Source organism: Pseudophryne corroboree, chromosome 6, assembly GCF_028390025.1.
Source record: "Pseudophryne corroboree isolate aPseCor3 chromosome 6, aPseCor3.hap2, whole genome shotgun sequence".
NCBI classification, from domain to species: domain Eukaryota; kingdom Metazoa; phylum Chordata; class Amphibia; order Anura; family Myobatrachidae; genus Pseudophryne; species Pseudophryne corroboree.
Genome location: NC_086449.1, coordinates 533,652,809 through 533,673,386, shown reverse-complemented (window position 1 = coordinate 533,673,386; position 20,578 = coordinate 533,652,809). Strand labels below are relative to the sequence as shown.

Below are 20,578 nucleotides of genomic sequence, written 5' to 3'. Positions count from 1 at the left end.
GTTATTTACAGCGCACTAAACAGCATCATGTGAAAAGAGGAAAAAAAAATTTGTGAAAACATGAGTCATCACACACACTTGCTTCACAAGTTCAAGTTATCTTAGCGGAAAGTCATTTTGAAACAAACATTGTTTAATGATAAAAATAGTTTTATCTGTGGTTTCCTCGCAATCGCCAGTAAAGGCTCATGCACCTGCACCAAATGATGTCTAATCCTGGGGTTCGAATGGACCTGTACTGCAAAATGTTTGTTATGAGTTGAGTCACATTAATTTTGACATTGCCTACTACATTGGGGGGGTAATTCCAAGTTGATCGCAGCAGGAATTTTGTTAGCAGCTGGGCAAAACCATGTGCACTGCAGGTGGGCAGATATAACGGGTGGTCTTCAGTATGCCGGCGGTCGGGCTCCCGGCGACCAGCATACCGGCGCCGGGAGCCCGACAGCCGGCATACCGACACTTATTCTCCCTCGTGGGGGTCCACGACCCCCCTGGAGTGAGAATAAAATAGTGTGGCGCGCGTAGCGCGGCACCGTGCCCGTAGCGTGGTGAGCGCAGCGAGCCTGCAAGGGGCTCATTTGCGCTCGCCACGCTGTCGGTAAGCCGGCGGTCGGGCTCCCGGCGCCGGTATGCTGGTCGCCGGGAGCCCGACCGCCGGCATATCGTAGTGAACCCGATATAACATGTGCAGAAAGAGTTAGATTTGGGGTGGGTTATTTTGTTTCTGTGCAGGGTAAATACTGGCTGCTTTATTTTTACACTGCAAATTAGATTGCAGATTGAACACACCACACCCAAATCTAACTCTCTCTGCACATGTTATATCTGCCTCCCCTGCAGTGCACATGGTTTTGCCCAACTGCTAACAAAATTCCTGCTGCGATCAACTTGGAATTACCCCCAGAGTCGGTAAAGCTCTTTAAAATGCTATGTAGTTCTAATGTGCATTTATGTAACGAGGATGCAGCATCGGATCACTTGCGACACTATCGGCCAGCAAAGTGACCCACAACGTCACGCAAGCCGGCCCCCACAGCTCCTTCCAAGAGACTAGGCAATCTCCGTTGGGAGACAGAGACAAAAAGAAAATGGCTGACATCGCCGCCCCCAAACGGCTGCAGACGGTCAATCTCTTGACGTCTTCAGCTGTAGCGGCAATGCAGGACCCATACTGTACATTCGCATTACAGGTCCTGAACATGCCCAAAGTATAAGCTATCAGTGCTTTGTGTCTGATGCATCAAGTACTTTGGGACTTGAAACAGGCCCCTATACTGTACTGCAACTTTGAGGCACATAACTCTTTCTTGAAGCAAAGTCAGACCGCAGTACTGCACCCACAATGGACTTTATTCTCAACCCTTTTGTGCACATGACCAAAGCTTGGTACTAGCTTCATATTATATGACAAATTGTGCCATTCTGTACACCCCTTGTGGTTTCATTAATTAATAAAAAAAATAAAAATCATAAAATTGCAACCTTTTAGCCATGACATGTTTTATTATCATGGACCATTTTGCCTTAATATATATTCAGTAGCTGAACTGTTTGACCATACATATTTTCCTAAGTAGGAGTGTACCACTTTTGTATGTGCTTAAAATTATACATTTTACTAAAGCCTTCGGGCCATATGCAATTGCGGTTGAATTGCCGCAAATGTCGAAAAACGGGGCATTTTCGACAAAAAAAACCTGTCGAATTGGATTCGACAATGCGATACAGTACTTTTCGTAAAAAAACCTGCCGTTTCAGATTCGACTTTTTGCAATTCGACATTTTTAAAATTCGACATGTCTGCAATGGTAAAAATGCGGCTTTTCGACAAAAGTATATTCAATTGAAGAATGTCGATTCGACAACAGTGCTTTTCCACAGTCATTTCGTCAATTTCATTCCGCCTCATTTTGCTGGCGTGATCTAATAAAAATGTTTAAAAACATGTATTTTTGTGTTTTTTTTATTGCTAATAGCATATCTATTTTATATTAGAAGGGAATATCTACTTGGTTTGTCTATTTAGGAGCCACAAGTATTATTTAATATATTTTTTAAAAGAATATATATTTTTTTTTACTGACTAAAATAATATAGAGATCGGTGCATGTTTTTCAGTGGGAAGGGGTGGGAATGGGTTAAAAATCCTGAAAAAAAAATGCGTGGGGTCCATCCTCCTAAGCATAACCAGTCTTGGGCTCTTTGAGCCGGTCCTGGTTGTAAAAATACGGGGGGGAAAATGACATGGGATCCTTCGTATTTTAACAACCAGCACGGGGCTCTGCGTCCGGTCCTGGTGCCAAAAATACAGGGGACAAAACACGTAGGGGTCCCCCGTATTTTTAACACCAGCACCGGGCTCCACTAGCTAGAGAGATAATGCCACAGCCGGGGGACACTTTTATACCGGTCCCTGCGGCCGTGGCATTAAATCCCCAACTAGTCACCCCGGGGTACCCTGAAGGAGTGGGGACCCCTTAAATCAAGGGGTCCACCCCTCCAGCCACCCAAGGGCCAGGGGTGAAGCCCGAGGCTGTCCCCCCCATCCAAGGGCTGCGGATGGGGGGCTGATAGCCTTGTGTCAAATAAAAGAATATTGTTTTTTGTAGCAGAACTACAAGTCCCAGCAAGCCTCCCCCGCAAGCTGGTACTTGCAGAACCACAAGTACCAGCATGCGGGGGGAAACGGGCCCGCTGGTACCTGTAGTTCTACTGCAAAAAAAATACCCAAATAAAAACAGTACACACACAGTGACAGTATAACTTTATTACATACATGCACACCGACACACACATACTTACCTATGTTGACACAAAGTGTCAGTCCCCTTCTCCACGTAGAATCCACGGGTTACCTGTAAATAAAATTATACTCATAACACTCCAGTGTAGATCTGCCCTCTTCAGAGTTTGTAATCCACGTACTTGGCAAAATAATAAAACGCAAAACACGATCCACGCACTGAAAGGGGTCCCATGTTTACACATGGTACCCCTTTCCCCGACTTCCGGGACCCCCCCCGTGACTGCTGTCAAAGAGGGTCTCTTCAGCCAAGCAGGGAGCGCCACGTCGTGGCACTCTCCTGATTGGCTGTGCGCGTCTGAGCTGTCTCAGTATGTGTGGTATGTATGTGTGTGTCGGTGTGCATGTATGTAATAAAGTTGTACTGTCACCGTGTGTGTATACTGTTTTATTTTGGGTGTTTTTTTTGCAGTAGAACTACAGGTACCAGCTGGCCCGTTTCCCCCCCGCATGCTGGTACTTGTGGTTCTGCAAGTACCAGCTTGTGGGGGAGGCTTGCTGGGACTTGTAGTTCTGCTACAAAATACAATATTCTTTTTTTGGACACTTGGCTATCAGCCCCCCATCCGCCGCCCTTGGATGGGGGAGGACAGCCTCGGGCTTCACCCCTGGCCCTTGGGTGGCTGTAGGGGGGGAGCCCTTGATTTAAGGGGTCCCCTCTCCTCCAGGGTACCCCGGCCAGGGGTGACTAGTTGGGGATTTAATGCTACGGCCGCAGGGACCGGTATAAAAGTGTCCCCCGGCTGTGGCATTATCTCTCTAGCTAGTGGAGCCCGGTGCTGGTGTTAAAAATACGGGGGACCCCTACGTGTTTTGTCCCCCGTATTTTTGGCACCAGGACCGGACGCAGAGCCCGGTGCTGGTTGTTAAAATACGGGGGGATCCCATGTCATTTTTTTTCCTGTATTTTTGCAACCAGGACCGGCTCAAAGAGCCCGAGGCTGGTTTTGCTTAGGAGGGGGGACCCCACGCAATTTTTTTCAGGGTTTTTTGAACAGTTTTGTGCCGTCCATGAAGTCGAATCCAGGACGCACACTATCGTCAATTGGTCCGTTTTTCGACAGCGGGACTGTCGAATCCGTTTTTTATTGAATATGTCAAATTCGGGTCCCGGCGGCCGGGATTCAACTGTCGAATCCAAAAACGGTCGAATTCCAGCCGGAATTCGACCGCAATTGCATATACCCCTTCATATATACTTGGTAGCAAAGTAAGATATAGGATGTCAGTTTAGATCTCTGTACACTATAATGGGATTCTCTGGGTGCATATGCATTTTTGTCTACTTATAAGGAAAATACTCCATGCTTTTGAATACAGCACATAAATACTGGGCAGCTATGATTTTAAGTTAATCTGATGTTTCACCCCATCTGCATATTACAAATTTGCCAGGATCCAGTCTTTAGGTCGACAGTAAGTAGGTTGACACTGTCTAGGTCGACCACTGTTTGTCGACAGTAAGTAGGTCGACATGGTTTCTATGTCGACAGGGTCTCTAGGTCGACGTGTTCTAGGTCGACATGACAAAAGGTCGACATGACTTTTTCAGATGTTTTTAATTTTTTGAACTTTTTTATACTTTACAATCCATGTGGACTAAAATTGGGAACGGTAACCTGTGCCGAGCGCAGCGAGGCACCTTGCCCGATGCATGGCGAGTGAAGCGAGCCATACGAGGGGACATGGTGGTCAACCTAGACACTGTCAACCTAAATCTAATCTACTTAACATACCACACCCAAATTTGCCTGCAGCAGTGCACATGGTATTGCCCAGTGGCAAAATGACACTCCCTAGCTGGATTTACTCCTAACGCTAATAACCATGGGAATGTCTTAGGGTGTGAGAGTCAGGAAGTGATAGATTTTGTGAGAGTTCTCCTGTTACATCCTCGCTTAAAATTTAAGCCATCTAGTATCAAGTTTTACAAGTAGTAAATAGTCTAGTAACAGGTACTATCCATCTTAGAATTCACCGCTCTTGCAATGTATCATCCACAGAACTGTTTTCTTCAGCAACGTGACATGTAAGCAGTAAGGGCTAAGATATTTACTTGAATGTTGCATCTGTATAATACTGTACTTAATACAGAGTATGCATGTTTTGCAGATACTGAATATTCCACTGGTTATATCCATTTGGTAAGTAGATGTAATATTAGAAATTCTATTTTGTGTTGCACAATTAGATATTTAACTCAGCTTTAACATTTTTAGATTGCACTTAAGGTTGCCACTCACAAGGGCTACATTGAGGGGTGTGGTTGAGGGGAAAATGTCACTGTTGGTTATAGGCATATCTCCCAACTGTCCCAATTTTTGCGGGACAGTCACGTTTTTTTTGGTCTGACCCGCTGGCCCTCCCGCGGGCCACAGTGTCCCGCGATGGGGGTGGGGGGCAGTTGGAAGGCTCCTGATCAGTCCCTGCTCTGCTCAGTTCAGAGCAGAGCAGCGGTGAATAGACGCTGTGCGCACAGCATCTATGCCAGTGAGGCAGAGGGACTGGGGGCATCCCAGCAGCTCACAGAGCGCTGGCCATGCCCTCACTGTGACGGAAATGGGAGGTGTGGCTCACGATCGTGTCATTCACACAAAGCCACACACCCTTTCCATTAGACCACACACCCCATTTTTGGCACCGCACGGCCACATAATAATGCCCGTTGCCCATATTTTGCGGGTGGGTCTGGGCTGTTTTTGGGGCGGCCGTGTTATTGCTGCGACAGATAAAATGGCCGACCTACACCTGCCTTCGCAGCCAGGCTGCGCAGGCAGGGAATCATCCCTTAAATTGCGGGGACAGCAATGCGATCGCAATTGAATTGCGATCGCATCACTGACGGCCTTTTGCATTCTGGGCTGCCTTGCCCTGCGCTGGGTGGCCCCCAGCATGCGATCTCAAGCTGTTGCAGTTTTGCTAATTTACTGATACTGAAAAGGTGCCATCGTTTGATATCAAAGCCAAGAGAAGGATGTTCCAACTGCTTGTTCACAAAGTTTGATCTAAAGCTATATTGTAGAATAGCTGTATGACTACTTATGTTCTAAGCATATTTATTTATATATTTAGGAGTCACTGGAGTCTGAAGATAATGGGGATCTGCAAAACATGGAAAATAAAGGCAAACAAAAGTTTAAAGTAAAGGAATTGTATCTGACAAAACTACTTTCTACTAAGGTATTTCTAATAGCAAAATATTGGGACATTATTGCAAATTATTCCCTATTGATATTTCCATCAAGGCCTGGATAATGACAGAAAAATATTATTTACTGAAAGAGTTGTTACTGCTTGAGGCAATAGTCCAGAAGTTATACAGTAGTTGAAATAACAGAAAAGGACTTCATGTAAATGCAGGTCTATTACCAAATATGTAATGATAGGCATTCTACAGATGCAAAGCACGCTTGTTTTACTGAGGGTCACCCCTTATCCCCCTGGAATGTAATGTTCAGGGTACCGCAGGAGCTATATGTGAATACTCATCCAAAATGGTGACCTCCAGTATGGGCTTCCCCAAGATGGCTTTTGTCATTAGGAGACCCGCAGCTCCGTCTGGGGGTGACACAGCAGCCAGAGATGTGAGGTGGTGGAAACAGTGCCCCAGAGGGTATAAAGGGAGCTCATTTGGCTCCAAAACCAATTCCTGCAGTAGTGGAGAAGAAGCTTAGCCGTGAGGATGATAGCACAGTTAAGGTCAGGACTGTCTGGGTGCGTGGCTGCTGGAGAGCGAACCCTGTGATGGCTGTGCAGCGGACTGTAGAAAGGAGCAGCCCACATCTCTATCGTGCAGAGCGAGATAAGAGGAGATGACACTGGCCCCTTGGGAAAGCCAGCTCAGTATTTGCAGGACTGGGCATTTGCAAGTTAGTCCCTGGACCAAGATAAAGATTTCGGTTCCTGGCGAATGTTGCAGAGAGTATCTGAAATCAAGAAAGAGATGACTATTGTTATTTTACATTACTTAGAAACCAGGTGACTTTATTGTATGTAACTATCTCTGCTGAGAGCTATTTCTATCTGTTGTCTTACTGCAATTTTAAGGGATTGTCTACTGCTGGGGCATCGGGAGGAAAAATTAGAGAGCGGTCTGGATGCTCCAGGTGGCTGTAAACACTGCAGGGTGCATGCCCCAAGCATTATTTGGACACTCTAAGCAGCACTACACTCTGACTGGTTGTGAACTGTAATCTCAGACTTAAAGTTCTTGTGAAATGTCAAGGCACAGAACCATATATAAACAGCACTGCATACTGAAGAAGACAGCATGTTCACTTCCTTCACAAACTCATTATGGAGCTCAATAGTGACCACTGGAGAGCCATGATCTTCCACGACTGCAAGAATAGTGTTAGGCGCCGGGGTCCGCTCGTCGGTGTGGCCCGGTACCTAGCAAGCAGGGACGCCGTACGCGTACAGCCGCCGGCTCCCTGGCAACGCTAGACGCCGGGCGCACTGAGCCGCACGGACCCTAGCAACGGGGACGCCACTGGCGGACCGCGTTCCCCGTTGCTGGGTCCAGTTAAAATGATTGTGCACCTGTTTCCTGGCCGTGCAGCAAGGCAGCTGCACGGCATTTATGTAATCAGCCCTGTCAGCAGCTGATTGGAGGACTCCTGTTTATATGCACTCTCAGGGCTTCTCACAGACGCCGGTAATAGCTTCCTGCATGCTGTCCTTGTTTGCTGAGAGTCTGTTTCCAGTCTTGCTGTATCCGGTCGTTCCAGTCTCCAGTAGTCCTGTACTCGGAAGTTGTCATCTTGTTCCTGGAGTCCTGACTGATCACCGTTTAACATCCAGTGGTGTTCGTGAGTCGCGGCTTTGCCGTGTGTTGCGGCTTGGCCGCTTTACCATTTATTATTTGTGTTTTGGAGCATTTTGCGGAGGGTTCCGCTTCCACAGGTCCACTCTGGTATCCGGCGGTGCTGGGTAGGAGTATTGGACAAGTGGATTTTTGGTTGTCCTTTTCCCTGGCGGTTTTTCAGCACATACTTCAGGTCTTTGCTAGTTAGCTTGTTGCCCCTGGCCTGTTGTCAGTCAGAGGTCCTCTTGTTATCATCCTGCCTCGGATTTCCCTTTGTCTCTCATTAAGACCGGGGGGCACCGGAGTTGGGCAGACATAATCCGCCCTTCAAACGTGGCTGCCAAGGGCTCAAGAAACCATAGTCTCGCAAGGGATTTCCGATAGCACGGGTGAGACAATAGAGTTAGGGCGCCAGGGGCAACTAGTCTTTCCTGCTCCCGTTACCAGCATTCCATTCCAGCGCTCTGGTCATTGTCATAAGATCTCCTCTGGTCAGGAGTGCTGAAATCATAACATTATTACCGGCCACACCAAAACTTAAAATTAAACGGGGTTTAATTTTTTTCTCATTCAGTTTTGTAAGAGTTTATCGGCCTCATGAATCCAACAGGTTTAGGGCCAAATCCTGGTCAGCTCTTAGTCAGCCAGATTCAAGAACTTACTCAGATGGTTCAGGATCTTTCCCTTCGGGTGAAGTCGCAGGAAGATCTTTTGCGAACTTCCCCGAAGGTAGTCCCTGAACCAAAGATGCATTTGCCTGACCGTTTTTCTGGTGATAGGAAAGAGTTTTTTAATTTTAAAGAATCCTGTAAACTTTATTTTCGTTTAAGACCGATCTCCTCGGGTACTGAATCTCAGCGGGTTGGGATTATTATTTCTTTGCTCCAGGGGGATCCTCAGACCTGGGCATTTGGTTTAAAAGCAGAGGATCCGGCCTTGTTGTCAGTAGACGCCTTTTTTGGGTCTTTAGGGCTATTGTATGATGACCCTGATAGAGAGGCATCCGCTGAAGGTCAGTTGCGCGCTCTCAGACAGGGTAGGAATCCTGCAGAGGTTTATTGTACGGAGTTTCGCCGTTGGTCGAACAACTGTGGCTGGAATGACCCAGCCCTGCGCAGTCAGTTTCGCCTCGGCTTATCAGAGTCTATAAAAGACAGTCTCCTTCAGTATCCCACTCCTGAGACTCTCGATAAACTCATGGAGCTTTCTATTAAGATTGATCGTCGTCTCAGAGAGCGGAGGGCTGAAAAAGGAGCACCTGTCAGGTCAACTCCATGTGTATATTCCATTCCTGAGGACGTAGAGGAGCCCATGCAGATGGGTCTCTCCCGGCTGTCTCCTGAAGAAAGAGCCAGAAGGCAAAACTCTGGTCTTTGTTTGTACTGTGGGGGTAAGAGACATTTTGCTCGTAATTGTCCGAACAAGTCGGGAAACGCCTCGACCAGGTGAATTGTGAGGGGGTTCACCTAGGTCTGCAGCTTATCTCCTCGAATAACTCCCTTTTAGTCCCAGCTAAAGTTTCCTTTGGCAGCCTCAGTTCCTTGGTGTCGGCTTTTGTTGACAGTGGAGCTGCAGGAAACTTTATGGATTTAACTTGGGCTAAGGCCTTAGGCATTCCTCAGTTATCTTTGGGTAGGTGTGTCACCATGCATGGCTTAGATGGGAGTCCACTGTCCAATGGGGTTATTTCCCTCTGTACACCCCCTGTACTACTTACGGTAGGAGCTCTTCATTCTGAAAAAATCGAGTTCTTCCTTACCCATTGCCCAGCAGTTCCAGTGGTTCTGGGTCACCCTTGGCTGGCCTTTCATAATCCCACCATTGATTGGCGGTCGGGGGAGATTTCACAATGGGGTACCTTCTGTGATAAGGAATGTATTACGTTTCCAGTCAGAATAGCAGCTGCCATTCCTGAACTCATTCCCGTGGAATACCAAGAGTTTGCTGATGTGTTCTCCAAGGGCAATGCAGACATTCTGCCTCCACATCGGCCTTATGATTGTGTGCTATTGAGCTAATTCCTGGTGCCGCATTGCCAAAGGGAAGGTTATATGCTTTATCCGGGCCAGAAACTGCGGCCATGAATGATTATGTTAAGGAGAGCCTAGGGAAAGGATTTATTAGGCCATCAAAATCTCCTTTAAGTGCAGGCTTCTTCTTTGTGGAGAAAAAGGATGGCTCGCTTAGACCTTGCATTGACTTTAGAGCCCTGAATAAAATCTCATTAAAAAATACTTATCCTCTGCCGCTGATTTCTGTCCTCTTTGATCAGCTGCGTTCGGCTGTGATTTTTTTTCTAAAATTGACCTAAGAGGAGCGTATAATCTCATCCGAATCAAGTCTGGAGATGAGTGGAAGACGGCCTTCAGTACTTAGTCGGGTCACTACGAGTACCTGGTGATGCCGTTCGGCTTGTCTAACGCTCCAGCAGTTTTCCAGGACCTCATTAACGATGTGCTCCGTGACTTCCTAGGGAAATTCGTGGTCGTTTACTTAGACGACATCCTGATTTATTCTGACTCAATTGAACAACATGTTACCCAGGTGCGTCAGGTTCTTCAAAAGTTACGTGAGAATCATCTATATGCCAAGCTGGAGAAATGTGAGTTTCATGTCACGGAGGTATCTTTTTTAGGGTACATTATTTCCCCTCGGGGATTTTTCATGGAACCTAAGAAGCTCCAGGCCATCCTTAGTTGGGCGCAACCCACCAATTTAAAAGCAATTCAGCGCTTTTTAGGGTTTGCGAATTATTATAGGAGGTTCATTCATTCTTTTTCCGACCTGGTTGCTCCCATTGTGGCTCTGACAAAGAAAGGAGCGGATCCTACCAACTGGTCGCGTGAAGCTGAGTTGTCCTTTCGGGCCCTGAAACAAGCTTTTGTCTCGGCTCCAGTCCTCAGACATCCCAATCCAGAATTGCCCTTCGTTGTGGAGGTTGATGCCTCGGAGGTTGGAGTGGGGGCTATCCTATCTCAAAAGGATCCGGAGTCTCTGGAACTACATCCTTGTGCCTTTATGTCCAGGAAATTCTCCTCCGCTGAATCCAACTATGACGTTGGTAACCGGGAGTTACTGGCAATAAAATGGGCTTTCGAGGAGTGGAGGCATTGGCTGGAGGGAGCAACACATACTATTTCAGTATTGACTGACCATAAAAACCTGCAATACATCGAATCAGCTAAGCGGCTGAATGCCCGGCAGGCTCGTTGGGCTTTATTCTTTACTCGTTTCAAATTTATTATCACTTTCAGGCCAGGTTCCAAGAATACCAAGGCGGATGCCCTGTCACGCAGTTTTCTTCCGGTTCACAATAACAGTCCTGTTACTCCCATACTTCCATCTTCAGTCATTTGGGCAGGCCTCACACAAGATTTATTTACCCAGTTAAAACAGCTTCAACACCAAGCTCCTGGAAATACTCCTGCTGGTCGTCTTTACGTCCCTGAGTTTTTGAGAGCTACTGTTTTGACTGAGTTCCATGATAACAAAGTTTCCGGGCATCCGGGGATCTCTAAGACTTTGGAGTTAGTCTCCCGCTCAGTATGGTGGCCTGGTCTTTCTAAAGACGTTAAGGAGTTTGTTTTTTCATGTCAGGTTTGTGCACAGCATAAGGTTCCCCGTTCCTTGCCTATCGGGCAACTTATGCCCTTAAATGTTCCCCTCAGGCCATGGTCTCATATTTCCATGGATTTTGTGGTAGACCTTCCCCTTTCAGCCGGATTCCGAGTCATATGGGTGGTAGTGGACCGTTTTAGCAAGATGGCTCATTTCATTGCTCTTCCCCGACTGCCATCTGCCCAAGGTTTGGCAGTTTTGTTTCTCCGCCATGTTTTCAGACTTCATGGGTTGCCCACTGATATTGTTTCTGATCGGGGTCCACAATTCATTGCACAATTCTGGAAGTGTTTTTGTGCTTCATTAAAGATGAAATTGTCATTAACATCCGGTTACCACCCCCAATCCAACGGGCAAACCGAGCGAGTTAACCAATCATTGAAACAGTATTTGCGTTTGTACTCAGCCAAACTCCAGAATGATTGGTCCGAGTTTCTTCCATTGGCGGAGTTTGCTTACAATAATTCTTGTCATTCCTCCACTAATGTGTCTCCATTCTTTTCAGTTTTTGGTTTTCACCCCAGAGCTAATTCTTTTTTTCAACATTCCTCAGTTTCCTCGCTAACCTTAACCTCCCATCTCAGAGCCATTTGGAAAAAAGTGCACCTTGCTCTCAGAAAAGCGGCCTTTCAAGAGAAAATTTTTTCTGACAGGCTCCGACGTCCTTGCACTTTTAAGGTGGGAGATAGGGTATGGTTGTCGACTCGTAACATTAGACTTCGACAATCCTCGGCTAGATTGGGACCCAAATTTATTGGACCATTTCATATTATTAAAAAAGTCAACCCAGTTGCTTTCCGGTTACGTTTACCAAGATCTCTCCGGATTGGAAATACGTTTCATTGCTCCCTGTTGAAACCATACGTTTCTTCCAGTAGATTTCCTCGGAAGATCTCTCAGGGAAGATCTCCAGTGGATGTACAGGGACAACAGGAGCTCCTGGTGGAGAAGGTTCTCGATTCCAAATTGTCCCGGGGCAGGCTTTATTTTCTGGTTCACTGGAGAGGCTATGGTCCAGAGGAAAGGTCTTGGGTCCTGGATAAGGATCTTCATGCCCCGAGGCTCAAGAGGGCATTTTTTCGGGAATTTCCTCGGAAGCCTGGCTTTAGGGGTTCCTTGACCCCTCCTCAAGGGGGGGGTACTGTTAGGCGCCGGGGTCCGCTCGTCGGTGCGGCCCGGCGCCTAGCAAGCAGGGACGCCGTACGCGTACAGCCGCCGGCTCCCTGGCAACGCTAGACGCCGGGCGCACTGAGCCGCACGGACCCTAGCAACGGGGACGCCACTGGCGGACCGCGTTCCCCGTTGCTGGGTCCAGTTAAAATGATTGTGCACCTTTTTCCTGGCCGTGCAGCAAGGCAGCTGCACGTCATTTATGTAATCAGCCCTGTCAGCAGCTGATTGGAGGACTCCTGTTTATATGCACTCTCAGGGCTTCTCACAGACGCCGGTAATAGCTTCCTGCATGCTGTCCTTGTTTGCTGAGAGTCTGTTTCCAGTCTTGCTGTATCCGGTCGTTCCAGTCTCCAGTAGTCCTGTACTCGGAAGTTGTCATCTTGTTCCTGGAGTCCTGACTGATCACCGTTTAACATCCAGTGGTGTTCGTGAGTCGCGGCTTTGCCGTGTGTTGTGGCTTGGCCGCTTTACCATTTATTATTTGTGTTTTGGAGCATTTTGCGGAGGGTTCCGCTTCCACAGGTCCACTCTGGTATCCGGCGGTGCTGGGTAGGAGTATTGGACAAGTAGATTTTTGGTTGTCCTTTTCCCTGGCGGTTTTTCCGCACATACTTCAGGTCTTTGCTAGTTAGCTTGTTGCCCCTGGCCTGTTGTCAGTCAGAGGTCCTCTTGTTATCATCCTGCCTCGGATTTCCCTTTGTCTCTCATTAAGACCGGGGGGCACCGGAGTTGGGCAGACATAATCCGCCCTTCAAACGTGGCTGCCAAGGGCTCAAGAAACCATAGTCTCGCAAGGGATTTCCGATAGCACGGGTGAGACAATAGAGTTAGGGCGCCAGGGGCAACTAGTCTTTCCTGCTCCCGTTACCAGCATTCCATTCCAGCGCTCTGGTCATTGTCATAAGATCTCCTCTGGTCAGGAGTGCTGGAATCATAACTATAGTCTACAACAGCAAGATTGTTTTGAGCGACTGCAAGCTGCTTTTGGGGAGGTAGCACTGTCCCGACCCACTGTTTGAGTGGGTTGCAGAATTTTGGCGCAGGAGACAGCCCCTGGAAGATGAGTATTGCGGCCGACCTGTGTTCGCCTTCATCGAGTACAATGTTGCCTGAGCATGGTTTCTGCAAACTGGCAGCCTCATCAGCTGACTCCAGAGCAGAACGAGACTCAGGTGACTAAGTGCCACAACATGCTGGCAAGGTTTGATGATGGTCACTCAAACTCTGTCAGGGAGATCATCAGTGGTGATGAATACTGGATCTACAGTTTCAACCCCGAGACCAAATAACAGTCAGTCGGTCCCAGTACCAAAATGAGGACAGCGTGGCCAAGCAGTTTATGTGGCCAAGACTGGTCATGTAGCTTCCGTACCACTTGTGCTGCAGTACACCATAACTGGAAATTGATACGCAAACTATTGCCTGCCACAAGTGCTGCAAGCCATTTCCAAGTGCCATTCAGGAACTCGCAATCATTGTGCCCTTCTTCATCACGACGACAATGCACCTGCCCAAAAGTAGTGGATTTTTTCATCCATGATTGAATCCAGAAGATTAGTCTTCCGCCATACAATCAAGATCTGTCCCTCTGCGACTTCTTTGTGTTCCCACAAATCAAGTGCAGGTTGCGTGGGATTCATTTTGAGCCACTGGAAGCTGCAGTGGAGGCCTTCATCCAGCATGTAGAAGATATACCTGCTTTGGACTGGCCCAGCTGCATCACCAAGTAGCTTGCATATGCCCCTGGCAAATACTTTGAAAAAATGTAATGTTCACTTTGTAAATATACTTTGTGCATCTGTAAACTTATTGCTCACCCCTCGTATTTTATATTTTGTATGGCACATAAATATTTCTATTTTAAGAAATGGGAATTAAAATATGCTACTTGAAGTGAATGCGGTGTGATGTTAGGCGTTACAAGAAGGATGAATGAGGGTGAAAAGAGCAGCTAGTGTAGGAATGTCAGGGTAAGAACATCAATGTACCATAAGCATATTCAGTATGAACAAATGCATATACTGACCAGTACAGTAAAGCATAGTTGTGCATAAATAGGTGCACTAGTAAATTAATGGAATTCATTTTGTAATCCTTGGCAGTGCTTCTCATGCCAATACTCATTATTCTCTGACATGTCAGGGTTATGATTTTCCCCAGGAGTGCAGCAAAATCACAAAGTCCAGTTGGTTACAGTGAATACAAGAAGAAGTTTATTTTGGGAGAACATAGGTGGCAGGAAATGCAGATAAACTTAGGGTGCAGATCATTAGTGGTACAAATGAACATAGACAAGACTTCACAGATGTAGCATGATGATTTGCAAACATGATATTATTAAAGACAACTGAAAAGGCTGGGCAGCAAGCAACAGCCTGAACTTGGATATGCAATGAAAATGAACCAGGATGAATGGCACATAACGGCAGATAAAGGATGGTGGTTATAAAATAAAGGGGCTGATTCTGAGTTCACCGCTGATGCTGCCCACAGCACAGTTTGCGTGCTTCGACAAACTGTGCATGCACTGCAGCTACATGGGCTCACACATTGCGGGCGCATCCCGGAAGGATGCAGACACAATCTGATTGACAAAGGCAGGCGTTCACGGGCCGGCAAAGCGGTGTTGGGGGGGGTGGAGCGGGCCGAACGGGGGCATGCCATGACCATTTCACATGCGACAGCTCTGATTAAAAAAATGGCAGGCGACTGCCTGACAGCGCAGCCAGGCTGCACAGGCAGGGGTCAACCTCAAGTTGATGCGTCCACAATTGCATCAGGAAGCGGTCCGTTACACATGCTGGGCGGTCTTGCCCTGTGCTGGGCCGCCCCCAGCATGTGAGGAGATGGACGCAAATCTGGCTGCATATGCATCCATCTCTGAATAAGGTCCAAAGTACAGAAAGAGGAGTACTGCAAAAACAGAGTCCAGACATTAGATAAGTATATAGTAAATAATGACAGGTTCCAGACACAGATAAACAGGGCTGGTTTGAGACTTATTCCCTTGCTGCCTGACAGAATATAGCAGGATACATGACCTTTGCAGACCAAGGAGCAAAAAGATAGCAGACAGAAACAGCAAGCTCTTCCTCCAAGACAAGAAATCATCAATGACCAGCACTGAGTTCTGGAACCCAGCAGACTAAATAAGATGTCAGGCATTGTTCATATTGGTAATTATTGATTAATTATCCAACACCTGACCTCATCAAAAAGTCAGGAAAGCATTACCTCAGGACAGGCTAGTTAGTACATAGGTCTGCAAACTCGGTCCTCATTACTCCACACAGTGCATGTTTTGAAGGTAACGCAGCAGGTGCACAGGTGTATTAATTACTCACAAACACATTTTAAAAGGTCCATAGGTGGAGTTAATTATTTCACTTGTGATTCTGTGAGGAGACCTGTAAAACATGCACCGTGTGGAGTAATGAGGACCGAGTTTGCAGACCTATGGGCTAGTACATAGGTTCTCAAACTCGGTCCTCAGGACCCCACACAGTGCATGTTTTGCGGGTAACCCAGTAGGTGCACAGGTGTATTAATTACTCACTGACACATTTTAAAAGGTCTACAGGTGGAGCTAATTATTTCACTTGTGATTCTGTGAGGAGACTAGGAAAAAATGCACTGTGTCGGGTCCTGAGGACCGAGTTTGAGAACCTGTGGGCTAGTACAACAGTCAAACAAAGGAGGCCTGATGACCCCTAGTGGCAAAGAAACATACTACAGGAGAATATGGCAAAACAGAAACGCATGTAACATGAAAAGATGTATAAGCATACTTGCCTACCTGACCCTCTCCATAAGGGAGAAAATGCTCTGTTCCTGGACTTTCCTGGTAATGTATGATTGCCATCACCTGTGGTGAGCTAGGTAATTGATAAGAAAGGTGTTTCACCACAGGTGATGGCAATCATACATTACCAGGAAAGTCCAGGAACAGAGCATTTTCTCCCTCATGGAGAGGGTCAGGTAGGCAAGTATGAGTATAAGTAACTCCCAGCTAATGGTCAACTTTATTTGTGCATAGCTGCTCCATTTAAAACACAACAATTAAACTTTTATTAAGGGAGCGTTTGATTGGTATGTTATGCTAAAAAACATGATACCTGTAAAAAAAAAAAAAAACAGAAGGGTAATAAGCAGAAATGTTTAAAGCTCTTTTTTTTTTTATAGAAATTTAGGGGCCTATTTACTAAGCCTTGGATGGAGATAAAGTTGCTGGAGATAAAGTACCAGCCAATCAGCTTCTAACTGTCATTTTTCAAACACAGCTTGTGGCATGGCTGTTAGGAGCCATTTGGCTGGTACTTTATCTCTGTTGACTTCATCTGTATCCAAGGCTTTTTATATATATATATAATATATACTAAATTTGATTGGCAGGAGGGTAAACCTAGCACCCACGTTCATCCATATTCCTACCGTACCAGTACACTGACCTAGTAATAGAGTAACAATGTGTAATGTGAATGCACAGTCTGCACCTGACATTAGAGGAGTGGTTGGTGACCACAGGCAGTGGGGTCCACTTTGGATTTCTCTTGTACCGCAGTGGGCAAGTCTGACCCTGTGTATAGAACAGAGGACTCCACATGTACAACTAGCCTGATACTGTATCACTGCAGTATGAGAAAGCTTGGTATCTGTATTCATTTTGATTATTCTTACATAAATTCTATTTATTGTAGATGTATCAGAGATAAATGCTTGTTTTACTGGGAACTTGTGGTAAAGTTTTGAAATCCTTCCTCTAAATACTGTATAGGCTGTATGCTGGCTTTGTACAAATTAGAATTCTGTTTTAAAGTATTTAGCTGTGCTGTGCATGTGCAAGCATTGTGACATTCCGTACATCTGTCCTATCCACTGCATAACCAAATGACCTATTACAGGTTGCTATACATTCTGCTGTTGAAAAACTGTTTCGAAGCATATGGACGATTCCACACAGCAAACCCCCAGTGGCTATAAAATACTTTTTTGATTTCTTGGATACCCAGGGAGAGATCAAGAAAATTACAGATCCAGAGGTGTTGCACATTTGGAAAACAAATAGGTAATTGCACTTTCATTCCTTACTGCACATACAAAAAGTGAATTAGTAAATGTAAGTAAACTCTAGCATGAAAGAATGACAATAATGTAGAAAAATAATGGAAACATCAAGCATTATACTTTGTGAATGCCTTCCCCTGTGTACATCCATGGGGCTGAATGTGCAAGGACTAAAATGCCCAATTTTAGCACCCGTGCATGTTGTACTAAAGAGTGGTGCGTCCTTATACACCACCTTTGGCCGCACCATCAATTATTACACCAGCCCTATGGTATGTGCAGTGTCGACATCTGCCCACGGCCTCCTGCGGCTGTGCATCTGTGAATGCAGCTGCTTGCATTGACACGCCTACGATACTAGTTTGTCTACTAGCCACTCCCCGTCACACTCCCCATCTCATTGTATTTTAAAGTCACGGAAATTACTACAAATCACATGAATTTGAACAATAATAGATGTTTAACAGATTACTGGTTTCTTATGAATTCCTACGTTTTTATGAGATTTGTGTGGGAAGGTCAGCGAATTCTGCAGAGTCACATCCAAAACACTCATGAAACTGAATATAGGGATGCTGTATAGCATGGTTTGTTATGTTTCCCACTATGCAGAGCCCAGTCTAAGATCACTGGGGAGGTGGTTGACAGGGTCAAAATACCCACAGTCAAAAGGGTGATAGGGTCAAAAGGTCAACATTTAAAAGGTCAACAGGGTCAAATGGTCAACATATGGTCGATACATGGTTTTTAGTATTTTATTCACTTTTTAAGGATTTTTTCACTTTTTTACAACTTTTGCTGCATTTACTATCCATGTCACAAACTATTACCACAAAGCATCGTGAGTAGACGCATTTCAACAAATTTACTATCCGTGGGGGTAATTCCAAGTTGATCGCAGCAGGATTTTTGTTAGCAATTGGGCAAAACCATGTGCACTGCAGGGGAGGCAGATATAACATGTGCAGAGAGAGTTAGATTTGGGTGGGGTGTGTTCAATCTGAAATCTAATTTGCAGTGTAAAAATAAAGCAGCCAGTATTTACCCTGCACAGAAACAAAATAACCCACCCAAATCTAACCCTTTCTGCACATGTTATATCTGCCTCCCCTGCAGTGCACATGGTTTTGCCCAATTGCTAAAAAAAATCCTGCTGCGATCAACTTGGAATTACCCCCCATGTCTCAAACTATTACCTTTAGTAACCTTGTGGCAAGCAAAGCATGGCAACTGGTGCGAGCATGTCAACAAATTTGGGTAAAAAAAATGTTTAAAAACACAAAACACACCACCCCAAACTTTTTTTTGTCTGTGTGTCGGCCTTTTCACCCTTTCGGCCTTTTGACCGTTGACCCTATGGTGTAGACCTAATGACTGCCTATCTTTTAGATGTCTATCTTCTATATCACACCCCATCAAAGATCCTCCTGAGTGGATGTTTACATACTAATACTTTTGTCTGTTTATTTTAATTAGCCTTCCTCTACGGTTTTGGGTTAACATACTGAAAAATCCACAATTTGTCCTGGACATTAAAAAGACCCCTCTTTTGGACAGCTGTTTGTCAGTGATTACACAGGCCTTTATGGATGGATTTTCTCTTGCAGAACAGCAACTAGGAAAGGTACAGTAATATATCCAAAGAATGTAAATTAACAAATAAAAATATTTATTGAATTGAATATGAACATGGTCTATAATCCATGCAGTGTAGATTCTTGACCATTTAATTTATGTCAATTCCAGCATTTCCTTTGATCTGTGTTTTCATTTATTTGGTAAAATATGAAGAAAAAAAACTTTTTATAAATCGCAAAGAATAACAATGGCCCTCATTCCGAGTTGATCGCTCGCTAGCTGCTTTTAGCAGTATTGCACACGCTAGGCCGCCGCCCTCTGGGAGTGTATCTTAGCTTAGCAGAAGTGTGAACGAAAGGTTAGCAGAACTGCTCGTAAAAAATTTCATGCAGTTTCTGAGCAGCTCCAGACCTACTCCTAGCTTGCGATCACCTCACTCAGTTTAGTTCCTGTTTTGACGTCACAAACACGCCCTGCGTTCGGCCAGCCACTCCCCCGTTTCCCCAGGCACGCCTGCATTTTTTAGCACACTCCCGGAAAACGCTCAGTTACCACCCAGAAACACCCACTTCCTGTCAATCACTCACCGATCAACAGAGCGTCAGAAAAGCGTCGCTCGAACTTGTGTAAAACTGCATAGTTTTGTGTGAAAGAACTTCGCGCGTGCGCACTGCGGCCCGTGCGCATGCGCAGTTTAGCCATTTTTTTACCTGATTGCTGCACTGCGAAAATCGGCAGCGAGCGATCAACTCGGAATGAGGGCCAATATGTGAGTACAAGGACCATTGTAGATTGGAGTGTATGAAGAATGCACAACAGGATGCCTGAGCGCTGCAGAGTATGGCTTTACTGAAACCAAACTATCTGAAAACATGCCCACCGGCTTACTTCCTCAACCAGTGGTGTTTGGCATGATGAAACTTCCACTAACCACTATGTCATACATCCCTTCTTTAAGGAAGATATTACACAACAGGTGATGAGTGTAAGACAGTGTGACACAGCTGTTAAGTGTAGCAGTAGCGTCACTAAAGGGGGTGCGAAGCTGCTTTGCTATTTTAGAGTCACCCCCTCAGATGATGTAACTAAATAGCTGTGATGGATGAAGGCTGCATGCGTGCGTCAGCTACACTGTGTCTGCGTGCTGTTAGAGGCTAGGTGCAAGCGTATCGAACAAGGGATGTGGCACCCCCCCAGAGATGGGGGTGCCGGGATAAGTACGGCACACTGGGTGACACCCCCCAAGCGATGCCACTGGGAGATGGGAATAGTAGTATAAACCCAATAAACATACACATGACTAAACAGTAGTATAAACACCATAAACATCCACATGACTGAAATGCAGATGACACCCCCCAAGCGATGTCACTGGGAGATGGGAACAGTAGTATAAACCCAATAAACATACACAGGACTAAACAGTAGTATAAACACCATAAACATCCACATGACTGAAATGCAGATATGGAACTGGCTAGGTGACTCAGGTTGTCCAATGTAATCACGCTACAGAGGCCAGTAAATCTGCT

The 20,578-nt window shown here is 45.9% G+C and overlaps 1 protein-coding gene across 1 annotated transcript in view; it reads left to right on the top strand.

Annotated features, from left to right (window-relative positions):
• Positions 1-20,578, top strand: part of PLXNC1 (plexin C1) — a 241,814-nt gene that overhangs the window by 180,215 nt on the left and 41,021 nt on the right. Inside the window, exons 25-28 of the mRNA XM_063927616.1 lie at positions 4,919-4,950; positions 5,879-5,986; positions 17,306-17,469; positions 18,945-19,092. Coding sequence (XP_063783686.1) covers positions 4,919-4,950; positions 5,879-5,986; positions 17,306-17,469; positions 18,945-19,092 — 452 coding nt within the window. The remainder of the gene's footprint in view (positions 1-4,918; positions 4,951-5,878; positions 5,987-17,305; positions 17,470-18,944; positions 19,093-20,578) is intronic.